The sequence below is a fragment of the Martes martes genome (genome assembly GCF_963455335.1).
Source record: "Martes martes genome assembly, chromosome: X".
NCBI classification, from domain to species: Eukaryota; Metazoa; Chordata; class Mammalia; order Carnivora; family Mustelidae; genus Martes; species Martes martes.
Genome location: NC_137897.1, coordinates 119303370 through 119321052, shown reverse-complemented (window position 1 = coordinate 119321052; position 17683 = coordinate 119303370). Strand labels below are relative to the sequence as shown.

General features: G+C 37.8%; 1 protein-coding gene across 1 annotated transcript in view; it reads left to right on the top strand.

The window, feature by feature from the left end:
* GABRA3 (gamma-aminobutyric acid type A receptor subunit alpha3) overlaps positions 1-17683 on the top strand; it is a gene marked incomplete at both ends in the record, with an annotated part of 353799 nt that overhangs the window by 249546 nt on the left and 86570 nt on the right. Inside the window, one exon of the mRNA XM_080795411.1 lies at positions 1665-1747. Coding sequence (XP_080651537.1) covers positions 1665-1747 — 83 coding nt within the window. The remainder of the gene's footprint in view (positions 1-1664; positions 1748-17683) is intronic.

The window sequence follows — 17683 nt, the reverse complement described above, 5'->3', positions numbered from 1 at the left end:
ATCAGAAATCAGTGCCCTGTGCAAATAGATTTGATAATCTATTTGTTGTGGTCTTATTTGCCATGTCCCTAGGACTGCTGGGTAGACATAAAGTAATTTCCCCTTGGCATTACTCATAAAAGGCTGTATCTTGGAAGTACTAATATAAGTGGAAAGAAAGAACACAATTTTCTTTATTAAAGCCTCATGGAATCTTTTAACTATCCAACACTAGGAACAGGTTTCTCAGTGAAATACATTATTTGTGTGTCAAATTCTTTGAATTAAGAAACCCCCTTTATACCTTAAGAATAAAAGTGGATTGTTGAGATATTGCAGGCTGACTTGAGAATTAAGCTTTTGTCCAAGACATATGGAACATTTTATAAATATTGAAAGGATTGATTAGATCTGCAAGGACACTTGCTGTCTAGTTCCTTTTACTGTTTATATGGGAGAAGTAAAAATAAGAGATGAATAAGTATTTGTTGAAGAGCATACGCTTGGTTTCTGCCATTTAGTCTGGAGTTTTTGCTAATACACACTTGAGCATGTTTGTTTTAATCAGCCTGCTTTGTACAATATCTAGTATTGCTCCTCTGATCATTTGTGAAGTGTTATAATTCATCAGGTTTAACAATTAACTAGGATTGGAGATGCTGGCCAGTTAGTCCCCTAGAACTTGAAGAGGATGACATAGATGGAATCTAGTATAACCAAGAGATATACTGATTAGCTAGAAATAACCCATCAGAGCTTGGCTCCAAAGAACTCTGAATTTCTGTTGAATAGGTCCTATTTCTACACAGAGGCAACTATCTAGGCCAAGGGAAGTTGAGGCTAAAAATTCTTTAAAGAAATCAGAGGGAAAATCTTAGAATAGATTATTTAAGCAGACTAATGCAAGAAAATGAATATATGGATATGGTAAATCATACCCCATCCAGATTTTCATTGAGGAATCCATGCAGTCTCTCCTACATGATATTCCTATAAAGAAAACATGAGCTCTTTAGACTTAACCTCTGAGGTTTTTGATGTCCTCCATAACCTTTGTATTTTTTTTCCTGGTGAGTTTTGTGTGTGTGTGTGTGTGTGTGTGTGTCCATGTGCACGCGCATGTGTGCATGCATTTGTGCATGTGCACACGCATGCGTGCACAAGTGTGTATATGTGTTCCTCAAAAGTCATCTCTTTCAACAAAACTATAGCAGTTGCTGTGAGCAGCAGAGTCATTTTTCATACTAGTTCATTATCAAGGTGAAGATATTCATCTCTCCTTTCCAGTGCAATCTTTAAATTGGTTAACTCACTTGATAGCCTGCCGAAAATTATTTAATAAATGATTGAACTGCTATCAGGAGTGAATGATTCAGGACCTGGTGTTTTCAGATTTCCTCGAGGAGGAGGACTGGATGAGGGAGCTCAGCTAAGGCAGATAATTATATTTGTTTTTCTAAAGGTGGTAAGGTGGAATTCAAATCTGATCTAAAATCCGAATGCTGCTTTGAGAGGCTTTCTAGTTCATTTAATTCATCCCTTGTGTTCATAAAGACTTCAATCTCAATATAAACAAAATCCCATTATTCTTAGGAGCACCCCACTGCTGGTGAATGGACATTCAGCTGTGTGTTTACCACCATTCATTTTAGCTTAATCTCATTTTCTGTTCTCCTTTCTTTTAGGTTAACAATTCATGCTGAGTGCCCCATGCATTTGGAAGATTTTCCTATGGATGTGCATGCCTGCCCACTGAAGTTTGGAAGCTGTACGTATTTTCTCACTTTCTATTTACCTGATCTTCTTCTGAAAGAAATAGTATATTTCCTGTTCTATCCCCTAGTAGTTTCTAAAGCTGAAGCCTTGAATTCAGGGTGGTATGGGAGTAGGGAAGGGAATTGGGGTTGATCAGGAGAGATGACTTAGCTTTTAATACTTTTCTTTGTAGAAAGCAAACATTATCTCACCATTTCAGACTCATTTCTGTCATTAGATTAAAATAATAACTTCTATTTCCTAAATTGTCCAGAAGATATAGTAAGACAGAGCTAATACACTGTGATGAACACTGGGCATTGTATACTGTATATAAGTGATGAATCACTGTATTGTAACACCCGAAACTAATGTTACACTGTATGTTAAAACTGGACTTTATTTTTTTAAAAATATTTTTATTTATTTATTTGACAGACAGAGATCACAAGTAGGCAGAGAGAGAGAGGAGAGGAAGCAGGCTCCTGCGGAGCAGAGAGCCCGATGCAGGGCTCGATCCCAGGACCCTGGGATCATGACCTGAGCAGAAGGCAGAGGCTTTAACCCACTGAGCCACCCAGGGGCCCTAAAACTGGACTTTAAATAAAAACTTGCGAATGGATGAATGAATAAAAAGACAGAGTTAATCTAGAGTACAGTAGCAGCTTCCTAAAGACAAGATCCCAAAAGGGAACGTGCTTTTATTTTTGAAATGCCTATTCTATTTATATCTCATATCATTCTATCTAATTCCCTACAGTAAATGGTAGATAGAGACTCTGGAGATTTTCTCATTTTTACAGAGTATTGCCTTTACCAATAACTGTAAATCTCAAAGAGAAATGAGTAGATACATAGTCCATTTTCAAATAAATTAGAAAAATCAAAATTGAATAGAATTTGAGTGAGTTTCTAGCTCTAAGAATTTTAGAGTAAGTTTCATATAGGGAATCATCTGAGCAATATATCAAGGTCTGTGTTGATTGTGTCTAAATTAAATTTAGTTCTATATTCTGAAGTAGAAAGTACATTTGAAAATATCCAAATAATTAGATGTGACATATTTTTTCAATCATTGTCAAATATTTATGAATTGTCTCTTATGTGCCAGGCTCTATTGTAGGAATTTGGAGTACATCCATGAATAAAACAAAGACCCCGTCTTTGTGGAGCTTATGTTATAGAGGAGAGAGTGATGATGAAAGATAAACAACAGATTAAAAAGTAACATATAAAGTATGGCATAAAGTGAAAATCACTGTAAGAAAACATAAAATTACTACAGAATAAGGGGAATCAGTCTTGTCTAGATGGAAGATAGGTGTTGCCACTGAAATTTTAAAATTGGGTAATCACCATAGGTCTCTTAAAAAAGTGACAATTGAGCAGAAATTTTAAGGAAGTGAAAGTATTAACAGTACAGATATTAGAGGAAACTGTGCTCTAGGTAGAGGGAATATCCAGGGATAAGAAGCTAAGTCAGAAAAGTGTCTGGCTTCTCCAGGGAATATCAATGTATCCAGTATGGCTGGATAGAGTAAAGGGGAAAGCACTAGGGAAGAATGAGATCAAAGAAGAGACTAGGTCATCTAGAGTCTTGTAGGACATTAAAGGGCTTTGAATTTTACTGATAAAAAGTGAGGAGTGGTTTGAAATTTGGAACAAAATCATTACATTATCTGACTTAGGTTTTTCTTTCTTTTTTTTTTTTTTGTTTAGAATGCACATTTTTGTGTGTTATGTTAGTCACCATAAAATACATCATTAGCTTTTGATGCAGTGTTCCAAGATTCATTGTTTATATACAACAACCAGAGTTCCTTGCAATACGTGCCTCCTTTATACCCACCCATTCCCCCCCTACTCATCCACTCTAAAACCCTCAGTTTGTTTTACAGAGTCCACTGTCTCTCATGCTTCATCTCTCCCTCTGATTTGCCCCAATTCACTTTTCATTTCCTTCTCCTAATGTCCTCCCTGTTATTCCTTATGTTCTACAAGTAAGTGAAACCATATTTGACTTTCTCTGTTTGACTTTTTCCATTCAGCATAATCTCCTCCAGTCCTGTCCATGTTGATACAAAAGTTGGGTATTCATCCTTTTTGATGGAGGTGTAATATTCTATTGTATATATGGACCGTACCTTCTTTATCCATTCATCTGTCGAAGGGCATCTTGGCTCTTTCCACAGTTTAGTGACTGTGGCCATTGCTGCTATGAACATTGAGGTACAGATGGCCCTTCTTTTCACTACATCTGTATTTTGGGGGTAAATACCCAGTAGTGCAATTGCTGGGTCATAGGGGAGCTCTATTTTTAATTTTTTGAGGAATCTCTACACTGTTTTCCAAAGCGGCTACACCAACTTGCATTCCCACCAAAAGTGTAAGAGGGTTCCCTGTTCACATCCTCTCCAATATTTGTTGTTTCCTGCCATGTTTTTTTTAAGATTATTTATTTATTTATTTATTTATTTTATTTTTTTAATTTTTTTTATTTTAATAAACATATAATGTATTTTTATCCCCAGGGGTACAGGTCTGTGAATCGTCTGGTTTACACATTTCACAGCACTCATCATAGCACATACCCTCCCCAATGTCCATTTCCCCACCACCCTCTCCCATCCCCCTTCCCCCCCGCAACCCTCAGTCTGTTTCTTGAGATTGAGTCTTTTATGGTTTGTCTCCCTCCCAATCCCATCTTTTCATTTTTTCTTTTCCTACCTCCCCCCAAACCCCCCCACCTTGCATCTCCACTTCCTCATATCAAAGAGATCATATGATAGTTATATTTCTCCGATTGACTTATTTCACTAAGCATAATACACTCTAGTTCCATCCACGTCATCGCAAATGGCAAGATTTCATTTCTTTTGATGGCTGCATAGTATTCCATTGTGTATATATACCACTTCTTCTTTATCCATTCATCTGTTGATGGACATCTAGGCGCTTTCCACAGTTTGGCTATTGTGGACATTGCTGCTATAAACATTCGGGTGCACGTGCCCCTTCGGAGCACCACGTTTGTATCTTTAGGATATATACCCAGGAGTGCAATTGCTGGGTCGTAGGGTAGCTCTATTTTCAGTTTTTTGAGGAACCTCCACACTGTTTTCCAGAGTGGTTGCACCAGCTTGCATTCCCACCAACAGTGTAGGAGGGTTCCCCTCTCTCCGCATCCTCGCCAGCATCTGTCATTTCTTGACTTGTTAATTTTAGCCATTCTGACTGGTGTGAGGTGGTATCTCATTGTGGTTTTGATTTGTATTTCCCTGATGCCGAGTGATGTGGAGCATTTTTTCATGTGTCTGTTGGCCATCTGGATGTCTTCTTTGCAGAAATGTCTGTTCATGTCCTCTGCCCATTTCTTGACTGGATTATTTGTTCTTTGGGTGTTGAGCTTGCTAAGCTCTTTATAGATTTTGGATACTAGCCCTTTATCTGACGTGTCGTTTGCAAATATCTTCTCCCATTCTTTCAGTTGTCTTTTGGTTTTGTTAACTGTTTCCTTTGCTGCACAAAAGCTTTTGATCTTGATGAAATCCCAATAGTTCATTTTTGCCCTTGCTTCTGTTGCCTTTGGCGATGTTCCTAGGAAGAAGTTGCTGCGGTGGAGGTCAAAGAGGTTGCTGCCTGCATTGTCCTCAAGGATTTTGATAGATTCCTTTCGCACATTGAGGTCCTTCATCCACTTTGAGTCTATTTTCGTGTGTGGTGTAAGGAAATAGTCCAATTTCATTTTTCTGCATGTGGCTGTCCAATTTTCCCAGCACCATTTGTTGAAGAGGCTGTCTTTTTTCCATTGGATATTCTTTCCTGCTTTGTCGAAGATTAGTTGACCATAGAGTTGAGGGTCTATTTCTGGGCTCTCTATTCTGTTCCATTGGTCTATATGTCTGTTTTTGTGCCAGTACCATACTGTCTTGATGATGACAGCTTTGTAATAGAGCTTGAAGTCTGGAATTGTGATACCACCGACTTTGGCTTTCTTTTTCAATATTCCTTTGGCTATTCGAGGTCTTTTCTGGTTCCATATAAATTTTAGGATTATTTGTTCTATTTCTTTAAAAAAAATGGATGGGATTTTGATAGGGATTGCATTAAATGTGTAGATTGCTTTAGGTAAAATAGACATTTTCACAATATTTGTTCTTCCAATCCATGAGCATGGAATATTTTTCCATTTCTTTGTGTCTTCATCAATTTCTTTCATGAGTACTTTATAGTTTTCTGAGTATAGATTCTTTGCCTCTTTGGTTAGATTTATTCCTAGGTATCTTATGGTTTTGGGTACGATTGTAAATGGGACTGACTCCTCAATTTCTCTTTCTTCTGTCTTGTTGTTAGTGTAAAGAAATGCGACTGATTTCTGTGCATTGACTTTATATCCTGACACTTTACTGAATTCCTGTATAAGTTCTAGCAGTTTTGGAGTGGAGCCTTTTGGGTTTTCCACATATAGTATCATATCATCTGCAAAGAGTGATAGTTTGACTTCTTCTTTGCCGATTTGGATGCCTTTAATTTCTTTTTGTTGTCTGATTGCTGAGGCTAGGACTTCTAGTACTATATTGAACAGCAGTGGTGATAACGGACATCCCTGCCGTGTTCCTGACCTTAGCGGAAAAGCTTTCAGTTTTTCTCCATTGAGAATGATATTTGCGGTGGGTTTTTCATAGATGGCTTTGATAATGTTGAGGTATGTGCCTTCTATCCCTACACTTTGAAGAGTTTTAATCAGGAAGGGATGCTGCACTTTGTCAAACGCTTTTTCAGCATCTATTGAGAGTATCATATGGTTCTTACTCTTTCTTTTATTAATGTATTGTATCACATTGATGGATTTGCGGATGTTGAACCAACCTTGCAGCCCTGGAATAAATCCCACTTGGTCGTGGTGAATAATCCTTTTAATGTACTGTTGGATCCTATTGGCCAGTATTTTGGTGAGAATTTTCGCATCTGTGTTCATCAAGGATATTGGTCTGTAATTCTCTTTTTTGGTGGGATCCTTGTCTGGTTTTGGGATCAAGGTGATGCTGGCCTCATAGAATGAGTTTGGAAGTTTTCCTTCCATTTCTATTTTTTGGAACAGTTTCAGGAGAATAGGAATTAATTCTTCTTTAAATGTTTGGTAGAATTCCCCTGGGAAGCCGTCTGGTCCTGGACTTTTGTTTGTTTGGAGATTTTTGATGACTGTTTCAATCTCCTTACTGGTTATGGGTCTGTTCAGGTTATCTATTTCTTCCTGGTTCAGTTGTGGTAGTTTATACATCTCTAGAAATGTATCCATTTCTTCCAGGTTGTCAAATTTGTTGCCATAGAGTTGCTCGTAGTATGTTCTTATAATTGTTTGTATTTCTTTGGTGTTGGTTGTGATCTCTCCTCTTTCATTCATGATTTTATTTATTTGCGTTCTTTCTCTTTTCTTTTTGATAAGTCTGGCCAGGGGCTTATCAATCTTATTAATTCTTTCAAAGAACCAGCTCCTAGTTTTGTTGATTTGTTCTATTGTTTTTTTAGTTTCTATTTCATTGATTTCTGCTCTGATCTTTATGATTTCTCTTCTCCTGCTGGGTTTAGGCTTTCTTTGTTGTTCTCTCTCCAGCTCCTTTAGGTGTAGGGTTAGGTTGTGTATTTGAGACCTTTCTTGTTTCTTGAGAAAGGCTTGCACTGCTATATATTTTCCTCTCAGGACTGCCTTTGTTGTGTCCCACAGATTTTGAACTGTTGTGTTTTCATTATCATTTGTTTCCATGAATTTTTTCAATTCTTCTTTAATTTCCTGCTTGACCCATTCATTCTTTAAAAGGATGCTGTTTAGTCTCCATGTATTTGGGTTCTTTCCAAATTTCCTCTTGTGATTGAGTTCGAGCTTCACAGCATTATGGTCTGAAAATATGCAGGGAATGATCTTGATCTTTTGGTACCGATTGAGACCTGATTTATGACCCAGGATGTGGTCTATTCTGGAGAATGTTCCATGTGCACTAGAGAAGAATGTATATTCTGTTGCTTTGGGATGGAATGTTCTGAATATATCTGTGATGTCCATCTGGTCCAGTGTGTCATTTAAGGCCTTTATTTCCTTGTTGATCTTTTGCTTAGATGATCTGTCCATTTCAGTGAGGGGAGTGTTAAAGTCCCCTGCTATTATTGTATTACTGTCGATGTATTTCTTTGATTTTGTTATTAATTGGTTTATATAGTTGGCTGCTCCCATGTTAGGGGCATAGATATTTAAGATTGTTAGATCTTCTTGTTGGACAGACCCTTTGAGTATGATATAGTGTCCTTCCTCATCTCTTATTATAGTCTTTGGCTTAAAATCTAATTGATCTGATATAAGGATTGCCACCCCAGCTTTCTTCTGATGTCCATTAGCATGATACATTGTTTTCCACCCCCTCACTTTAAATCTGGAGGTGTCTTCGGGTCTAAAATGAGTTTCTTGTAGGCAGCATATGGATGGGTTTTGTTTTTTTATCCATTCTGATACCCTGTGTCTTTTGATTGGGGCATTTAGCCCATTAACATTCAGGGTAACTATTGAGAGATATGAATTTAGTGCCATTGTATTGCCTGTAAGATGATTGTTACTGTATATTGTTTCTGTTTCTTTCTGATCTACTACTTTTAGGGTCTCTCTTTGCTTAGAGGACCCCTTTCAATATTTCCTGTAGAGCTAGTTTGGTGTTTGCAAATTCTTTCAGCTTTTGTTTGTCCTGGAAGCTCTTTATCTCTCCTTCTATTTTCAATGATAGCCTAGCCGGATATAGTATTCTTGGCTGCATGTTTTTCTCGTTTAGTGCTCTGAATATATCATGCCAGTTCTTTCTGGCCTGCCAGGTCTCTGTGGATAGGTCCGCTGCCAATCTAATGTTTTTACCCTTGTATGTTACAGACTTCTTTTCCCGGGCTGCTTTCAGGATTTTCTCTTTGTCGCTAAGACTTGTAAATTTTACTATCAGGTGATGAGGTGTGGACCTATTTTTATTGATTTTGAGGGGCGTTCTTAGCATCTCCTGGATTTTGATGTTTGTTCCCTTTGCCATATTAGGGAAATTCTCTCCAATAATTGTCTCCAATATACCTTCTGCTCCCCTCTCTCTTTCTTCTTCTTCTGGAATCCCAATTATTCTAATGTTGTGTCGTCTTATGGTGTCACTTATCTCTCGAATCCTCTCCTCGTGTTCCAGTAGTTGTTTGTCTCTCTTTTGCTCAGCTTCTTTATTCTCTGTCATTTGGTCTTCTATGTCACTAATTCTTTCTTCTGCCTCATTTATCCTGGCAGTGAGAGCTTCCATTTTTGATTGCACCTCATGAATAGCTTTTTTGATTTCAACTTGGTTAGATTTTAGTTCTTTTATTTCTCCAGAAAGGGCTTTTATCTCTCCGGAGAGGGTTTCTCTAATATCTTCTATGCCTTTTTCGAGCCCGGCTAGAACCTTGAGAATTGTCATTCTGAACTCTAGATCTGTCATGCTACCTATGTCTGTATTGATTAGGTCTCCAGCCTTCGGTACGGCCTCTTGTTCTTTTTTTTGAGGTGAGTTTTTCCGCCTTGTCATTTTGTCCAGGTAGGATTTGCTTTCTCCTGCTGTAGAATTCCGCTGTTCTTGGTGACTGAAGTTGGTTTTGGATGGTTTCTTGTTGATCTTCTGGGGGAGGGGCCTGTTGTAGTGATTCTCAAGTGTCTTTGCCGCAGGCGGAATTGCACCGCCCTTGCCAGGGGCCGGGCTAAGTAATCCGCTCGGGTTCGCTTTCAGGAGCTTTTGTTCCCTGAGCGCTTTCCGTAGAGTTCCGGAGGACGGGAATGAAGATGGCGGCCTCCCAATCTCTCGGCCCAGAGGAGCCGAGAGCTTGGGGTTCCGCTCCTCAGTGCGCTCTCAGAGCAAAGCGCCCAATAGCCCCGCCTCCCTGGCTTGCGGTCCCGCCTCGAGGAAAGCAGTCAATTGTTGGAGCTGGAGAAAAGCGCCGGGTCGCTTTTGTCTCCGTGGCCTCCGGCCGCGCTCCGAGCCCACCCAGCCTGCAACTGGCACAAGGTAACCCCGGGCTTAGAGCTCACTCCTCGGCTTTGTCGCTGTAGCCGGCTTCCCCGCTCTAATACCTGCGAGCTCTGCGGCACTCAGACACCCCCAGTCCTTCTGTGACCCCGCGGGTCCTGGGGTTATGCTGACCCCGCCTGGGTTTCCCCCCAGTTTAGCCTCTGGAGCGATGTCTCCCAGTGGAGCCGACTTTTAAAAGTCCCGATTTTGTGCTCCGTCGCTCCGCCGCTTGCCGGGTGCCGGCCCCTCCCCCCGGGGTCTATCTTCCCGTCGCTTTGGATTCACTTCTCCGCAGGTCCTACCTTTCAGAAAGTGATCGATTTTCTGTTTCTGGGATTGTTGCTCTTCTTCTCTTCGATTTCCCGTTGGATTTATAGGTGTTCACAATGGTTAGATAAGCTATCTAGCTGATCTCCTGCTACCCGATGTCATCTCAGCCTGCTACTTCTCTGCCATCTTGACTCCTCCCCCAAGATTATTTATTTATTTGACAGAGAGAGAGAGATCACAAGTAGGCAGAGAGGTAGACAGAGAGAGTGAGAGGAAAGCAGGCTCCCTGCCGAGGAGAGAGCCCGATGCGGGACTTGATCCCAGGACCCTGGGATCATGACCTGAGCTGAAGGCAGCGGCTTAACCCACTGAGCCACCGAGGCGCCCCTCCTGCCATGTTAATGCTTGCCATCCTAACTGATGTAAGGTGTTATCTCAATGTAGTTTTGATTTTAATTTCCCTGATGGCTAATGGTGATGAACATTTTTTCATGTGTCTATTAACCATTTGTATGTCTTCATTGGAGAAGTGTCTACTCATGTCTTCTGCCCGTTTTTTTGACATGACTATATGTTTTTTTGGGTGTTGAGTTTGGGGAGTTCTTTATAGGTCTTGGATATCAGTTCTTTGTTCTAGTGCTTTAAAAGAATCATTATGGATACTCTGTTAAAAATATAAATATGGGAAGAACAGAAGAAGGAAGTCCAGTTAAAATGATATTGCAATAGTTCAGATGAGAAATGATAATAGCTCAAAATTACAGTGATATTGGCAAAAATAGTGAAAAAGACTGTGGGTGAACATGTCTCATGAACAATTAGAAAACCTAGGACTGTAGAGGCAATGAGGATTGAAAGACAAAAGTTCTGGAGAAAGAGTAGAACTTCTTGTAGATGAATTTGTGAACTGCATCTTCTTCATTCTTTGTGGTAGTTGACAATTCTGGCCATGAATTGCAGCTTATAATTCAAGTTTGGCCCTAAACATAGGACTGTTGCTAGATGATAGGGGGGAAAAAAGCAATAGTTTTCATGGTCACAGAGAGCTAAAGTGATAAAAGCAGAGATTTAGAAGGTCTCAAACTCTTGGCTAATAACCATCTCAATACAATTGCTAAATTTTGAATATGCACAAATCATAAGGCTAAAAAAACAATATAAAAACTTCTGAAAAGTAAAGCTGGCTTTCCTACAGACTCCCAATGCTATAAAAAAAGAAGGCATGCCAGGCTCTTAGTTTAAATCCCTAGAGAAACTATGTCCTAGTTACAAGGGAGCAGCAGAGACATACCAAGTTTAACCAAAACTAAAATTCAACTCAGTCCCTTGAAAGAATTAAGGTAATAATTTTCCCACATTATCTGTTTAGCAAAGGAAAGAATGAGGTCTTTCTGGTGGAAATCAACATCATCTGAAAAGTTCTACAGTTTATTATACAATGTCTGCAATTCAATAAAAAAATCATTAAGCATAACAATACACAGGACCATATAACCTAAAACCAAGATTTTAAAACAAAAAGAAATGGAATATGGAAATAGGTCAACAGGTGGCCCAGATATCAGAGTTTGTAGACAAGGGCTTTTAAAAATTGTGGTTAATATGTTCAAGAAAAAAGAGAAAAGAAGAAGAAAATAGATAAAAGAAATTAAAAAAAGAATTTCAGCAGAAAATTCAAATCTATAAAGAACAAATTAGAAATCACTTACAGAAGAATACATACCTACAATTCAGAATTGAATGGATAGGTTTATTTTTTCTATTTTTTAACTTAAATTCAATTAATTAACATATAATATATTATTGGTTTCACAGGTAGAGGTCAGTGATTCATCAGTCTTATAAAATACTTAGTGCTCATTACATCACATGCCCTCCTTAATATCTATCACCCAGTTACCCATTCCCCTACCTCCCTCCCCTCCAGCAACCCTGTTTGTTTCCTATAATTAAGAATCTCTTATGGGGACGCCTGGATGGCTCAGTGGGTTAAAGCCTCTGCCTTCAGCTCGGGTTATGATCCCGGGGTTCTGGGATCAGCCCCCACATCAGGCTCTCTGCTCAGTGGGGAGCCTTCTTCCCCCTCTCTCTCTGCCTGCCTCTCTGCCTACTTGTGATCTGTCAAATAAATAAATTAAATCTTAAAAAAAAAAAAAAGAAGAATCTCTTATGGTTTGTCTCCCTCTCTGGTTTCATCTTGTTTTATTTTCTCCTGTCTTCCCCTGTGATCCTCTGTTTTGTTTCTTAAATTCCACATATGAGTGTGATCATATGATAATTTTCTTTCTCTGACTGACTTATTTTGCTTAGCATAATATGCTCTAGTTCCATCCACATCATTGCAAATGGCAAGATTTCATTCTTTTCATGGCTGAGTAATATTCCATTGTGTATGTATGTATGTATGTATATGTATGTGTATATACATACATACATACACACCACTTCTTCTTTATCCATTTATCTGTTGACAGACATCTGAGCTCTTTCCATATTTTGGTCATTGTGGACATTACTGCTATTAACATTGATGTGCATGTGCCCCTTCAAATCACTATGTTTGTGTCTTTTGAATAAATACCTAGTAGAGCAATTGCTAGGTCATAGGGTAGCCTATTTTTAACTTCTTGAGGAACCTCCATACTGTTTTCCAGTGTGGCTGCACCATTTGCATTCCTACCAACAGTGTAAAAGGATTTCCCTTTTTCCACATCCTCACCAACATCTCTCATTTCATGAGTTGTTAATTTTAGCCATTCTGACTGGTGTAAGGTGATATTTCAATGTGGTTTTGATTTGTATTTCTCTGATGCCAAGTGATATGGAACGTGTTTTCATGTCTGTTGGCCATTTGTATGGCCAGAGAAATATCTGTTCATGTCTTCTGCCCATTTCTTGATTGGATTTTTTTTGGGTGCTGAGTTTGATAAGTTTTTCATAGATTTTGGATTGTAGCCCTTTATCTGATAAGATATTTGCAAATATATTCTCCCTTTCTGTCATTTGTCTTTTGGTTTTGTTGACTGTTTCCTTTGCTGTGCAAAAGCTTTTTATTTTCATGAAGTCCCAATAGTTCATTTTTGCCTTTGTTTCCCTTGTCTTTGGAGACGTGTCTAAAAGGAAGTTGTGGTGGCTGAGGTCATAGAGGTTGCTGCCTGTGTTCTCTAGGATTTAAATGAATTCCTGTCTCATATTTAGGTCTTTCATCCATTTTGAGTCTATTTTTGTATATGGTGTAAGTATATGGTGCAGTTTCTTTCTTCTACATCTGACGGTCCAATTTTTCCAACACCATGTATTGGATAGACTATCCTTTTTTCATTGGATATTCTTCCCTGTTTTGTCAAATATTAGTTGACTGTTGAGTTGAGGGCCCATTTCTGGGTTCTCTATTCCATCCCACTGATCTATGTGTCTGTTTTTGTGCCAGTAACATACTGTCTTGATTATTACAGCTTTGTAATAGAGCATCATGTCTGACATTGTGATGCCACCAGCTTTAGTGTTATTTTTCAACATTCCTTTGGCTATTCAGGATCTTTTCTGGTTCCACACAAATTTTAGGAATATTTGTTCTAGCTCTGTAAAAAGTGATGATGGTATTTTGATAGAGATTGAATTGAATGTATGGATTGTTCTAGGTAGCGTAGAAATTTTAACAATATTTGTTCTTCCAACCCATGCACTTGGAATGTTTTTCCATCTCTTTGTGTCTTCCTCATTTTTTTTTCATAAGTGTTCTATAGTTTTCTGAGTACAGATCATTCACTTCTTTGGTTAGGGTTATTCCTAGGTTTCTTGTGGGTTTTGGTGCAATTGTAAATGGAATTAATTCCTTAATTTCTCTTTCTTCAGTCACATTGTTATTGTATAGAAATGCAATTGATTTTGTATCCTGCCATGTTGCTGAATTGCTGTGTGAGTTCTAGCAATTTTGGGGTGGAGTCTTGGGTGTTCCACATAAAGTATTATGTCCTCTGTGAAGAGTGAGAGTTTGACTTCTTTGCCAATTTAAATTCCTTTCATTTCTTTTTGTTGTCTGATTGCTGAGGCTCGGACTTCTGGTACTATGTTGAATAGCAGTGGTAATAGTGGACATCCCTGTTGTCTTCCTGGTCTTAGGGGAAAGCTCTCAGTTTTTTCCCATTGAGAATGATATTCATTTTGGGCTTTTCCTATGTGGATTTTGTGATATAGAGATATATTCCCTCTATCCTTTCACTGTGAAAAGTTTAAATCAAGAAATAATGCTGTACTTTGTCAAATTGTTTTCTCCATCTATTGAGAGATCATATGGTCCTTGTTTTTCTTTTATTTATGCAGTATATCACATTCATTTATGAATGTTGGAACATGCTTGCAGCCCAGGAATAAATCCCACTTGTTGATAGTGAATAATCCTTTTAATGTACTATTGGATCCTATTGGCTAGTATTTTGGTAAGAATTTTGGCATCCATGTTCATCAGGGTATTGGTCTGTAATTCTCCTCTGCGGTGGCATCTTTGCCTGGTTTGGGGATCAAGGTAATGCTGACCTCATAGAGTTTGGAGTTTTACTTCTGTTTCTATTTTTGAAACAGCTTCAGAAGAGTAGGTACTAATTCTTCTTTAAATGTTTGATAGAATTCTCCTGGGAAGCTATTCAGCCCTGGACTCTTGTTTCTTGGGAGATTTCTGATTACTGTTTCAATTTCTTTGCTGGCTATGGGTCTGTTCATCTTTTCTATTTCTTCCTGTTTCAGTTTTGGTAGTTTATTCATTTCTAGGAAGGCATCCACTTCTTCCAATTGTCTAATTTGTTGGCATATAGTTGCTCATAATATATTCTTATAATTGTAATTTTTTGGTGTTAATTGTGATCTCTCCCCTTACATTCATGATTTTATTTACGTGGGTCTTTTTTCTTTTTGGTAAGTGTGGCTAGCGGTTTATTAATCTTACTATTCTTTTAAGGAAAAAACTCCTAGTTTCACTGATCTGTTCTACTGTTTTATTGGTTTCTATTTCATTGATTTCTGCCCTAATCTTTATTATTTCTCTTCTTCTGGTGGATTTAGACTTTATTTGCTGTTCTTTCTCTGGCTTGTTTAGGTTTAAAGTTAGGTTGTGTATTTGAGACCCTTGTTTCTTGATAAAGGCTTGAATTGCTATGCACTTCCCTCTTAGGACTGCCTTTGTTGCATCCCAAACGTTTTGAACAGTTGTGTTTTCATTATTTTTTAAACTTCTTTAATTTCCTGGTTGACCCATTCATTCTTTAGTAGGATGCTCTTTAGCCTACGTGTATTTGAGTTCTTCCCAAATTTCCTCTTGAGTTCCTGTTTCAAAGCATTCTGATCTGAAAATATGCAGGGAATGATCCAATTTTTTTGATACCAGTTGAGACCTGATTTGTGACCCAATAGTGATCTAATCTGAAGTATGTTCCATGTGCACTTGAGAAGAATGTGCATTCTTTTGCTTTAGGACCGAGTGTTTTGAATATATCTGTGAAGTCCATCTGGTTCAGTTCATCATTCAAAACCCTTGTTTCCTTGTTGATCTTCTGCTTAGATGATCTATCCATTTCAGTGAGTGGGGTGTTAAAGTCCCCTATTATTGTATTATTATCAATGTGTTTCTTTAATTTTGTTATTAACTGACTTATACAATTTGCTGCTCCTATTTTAGGGGCATAAATGTTTACAATTGTTAGATCTTGTTGGATAGACACTTTAATTATGATCTAGTGTCCTTTCTCTTCTCTTATTAGAGAAGTCTTTGGTTTAAAGTCTAATCTGTCTGCCATAAGGATTGCCATCCCAGCTTTGTTTTGATGTCCATTAGCATGAGAAATGGTTTTTCAACAGCTCACCTTAAATCTGGAGGTGACTTTGGGTCTAAAATGAGCCTCTTGCAAGAAACCATATCAATGGGTCTTGCTTTTTCATCCAATCTTCTACCCTGTGTCTTTTGATTGGGGCATTTAGCCCATTTACAATCAGAGTAACTATTGAAATATATGAATTTAGTGCCATTGTATTACCTGTAAAGTCACTGTTTCTGTATATTGTCTCTGTTCCTTTCTTTTCTATGTTACTTTTGGGTCTCTCTTTGCTGAAAAGATCCCTTTTATTGTTTCTTGTAGGACTGGTTTGGTAATCACAAATTCTTTTATTTTTACTTTGCCTTGGAAGCTTTTTTATCACTCCTCTCTTTTGAATGAAATCCTAGCTGGATAAAGTATTCTTGGCTGTGTATTTTTCTCATTTAACTCCCTGAATATATCATGCCAGTCCTTTATGGCCTTCCAGGTCTCTGTGGATAGGTCTGTTGCTAATTTAATATTTCTGCTGTTGTAGGTTACAGACTCTTATCCCCAGCTGTCTTCAGGATTTTCTGTTTGTCTCTGAGATTTGCAAGTTTTACTATTATCTGTTGGGGTGTTGAACTTATTTTTATTTATTTTTGAAGGGCATTCTCTGTGCCTCCTGGATTTAGATACCTGTTTTCTTCCCTAGGTTAGGGAAGCTCTCTGCTATAATTTGCTCCAATATGCCTTATGCCTCCCCCCTTTCCTCTTCTGGGATACCAAGTATTCTAATACTGTTTCACTTTATGGTGTCACTTATCTCTTGAATTCTTCCCTCATGATCCAGTACTTGTTTATCTCTCTTTCTTAGCTTCTTTATTCTCCATCATTTTGTCTTCTATATCACCAATTCTCTCCTTTGCCTCATTTATCCTAGGAGTTAGAGCCTCCATTTTTTATTACAACTCATTAATAGCCTTTTTTATTTCAACTCGGTTGTATTTTAATTCCTCTTTTTCTCCAGAAAGGGATTTTCTAGTGTCTTCCATTTTTTTTGGGGGGGGGAGGTTGTCTATCTGGTATCTTTATAATTGTTATTCTGAACACTAGTTCTGACATCTTACTTAAGTCCATACTGATTAGGTACTTGGCAGTCAGTACTGCCTCTCTTTATTTTTGTTGTGAGTTTTTCCTTCTTGTCATTCTGTCCAGAATAGATGAATGAAAGAATAAAATTCTGAAGTGGCAATAACAACTCTAGAGAAATATACACTAAAGAAATCAGAAAATAGAGGAAACTGAAAAAAAAATTAAAGAAAAAAAGAGAATATAAGGAGACAGTTGAACAGAATAAAGCAATACACTGGCTCCTCTGTGTATTTTCGTCTGTTTGTTAGAAAATTAGGTACTCCACCCCCTGCAAAAAAGAGAACTAGAACCCAAAATAGTAACAAAAGAAAAACTTATATATGTACAAAAATAAAATTAAATTAAATGAAAGGATAGAATGTAACTGTAAAAATGAAAATTAAAAGACAACTAAAAACAAAAGAGAAAAAACAACTACAGCAACAACAAAAAGAGATATAAACAGACAGGTGAACAGAACAGAGTAATACACTATATCCTGAGTATATTTTGTTCAGTTTGTTAGAAGAAAGAAACTACATCTAAAAATTGTAAAGTAAGAAAAACTTATGTATACAAAAACAAAATTAAATGCATTGAAAGGATAGAATGTAACATAAAGATGAAAATTTTAAAAAGACTAATAAAACAAAAAATAGACAAATAAAAAAAGATAAAAGAGAATATGATCAGACAGGTAAATAG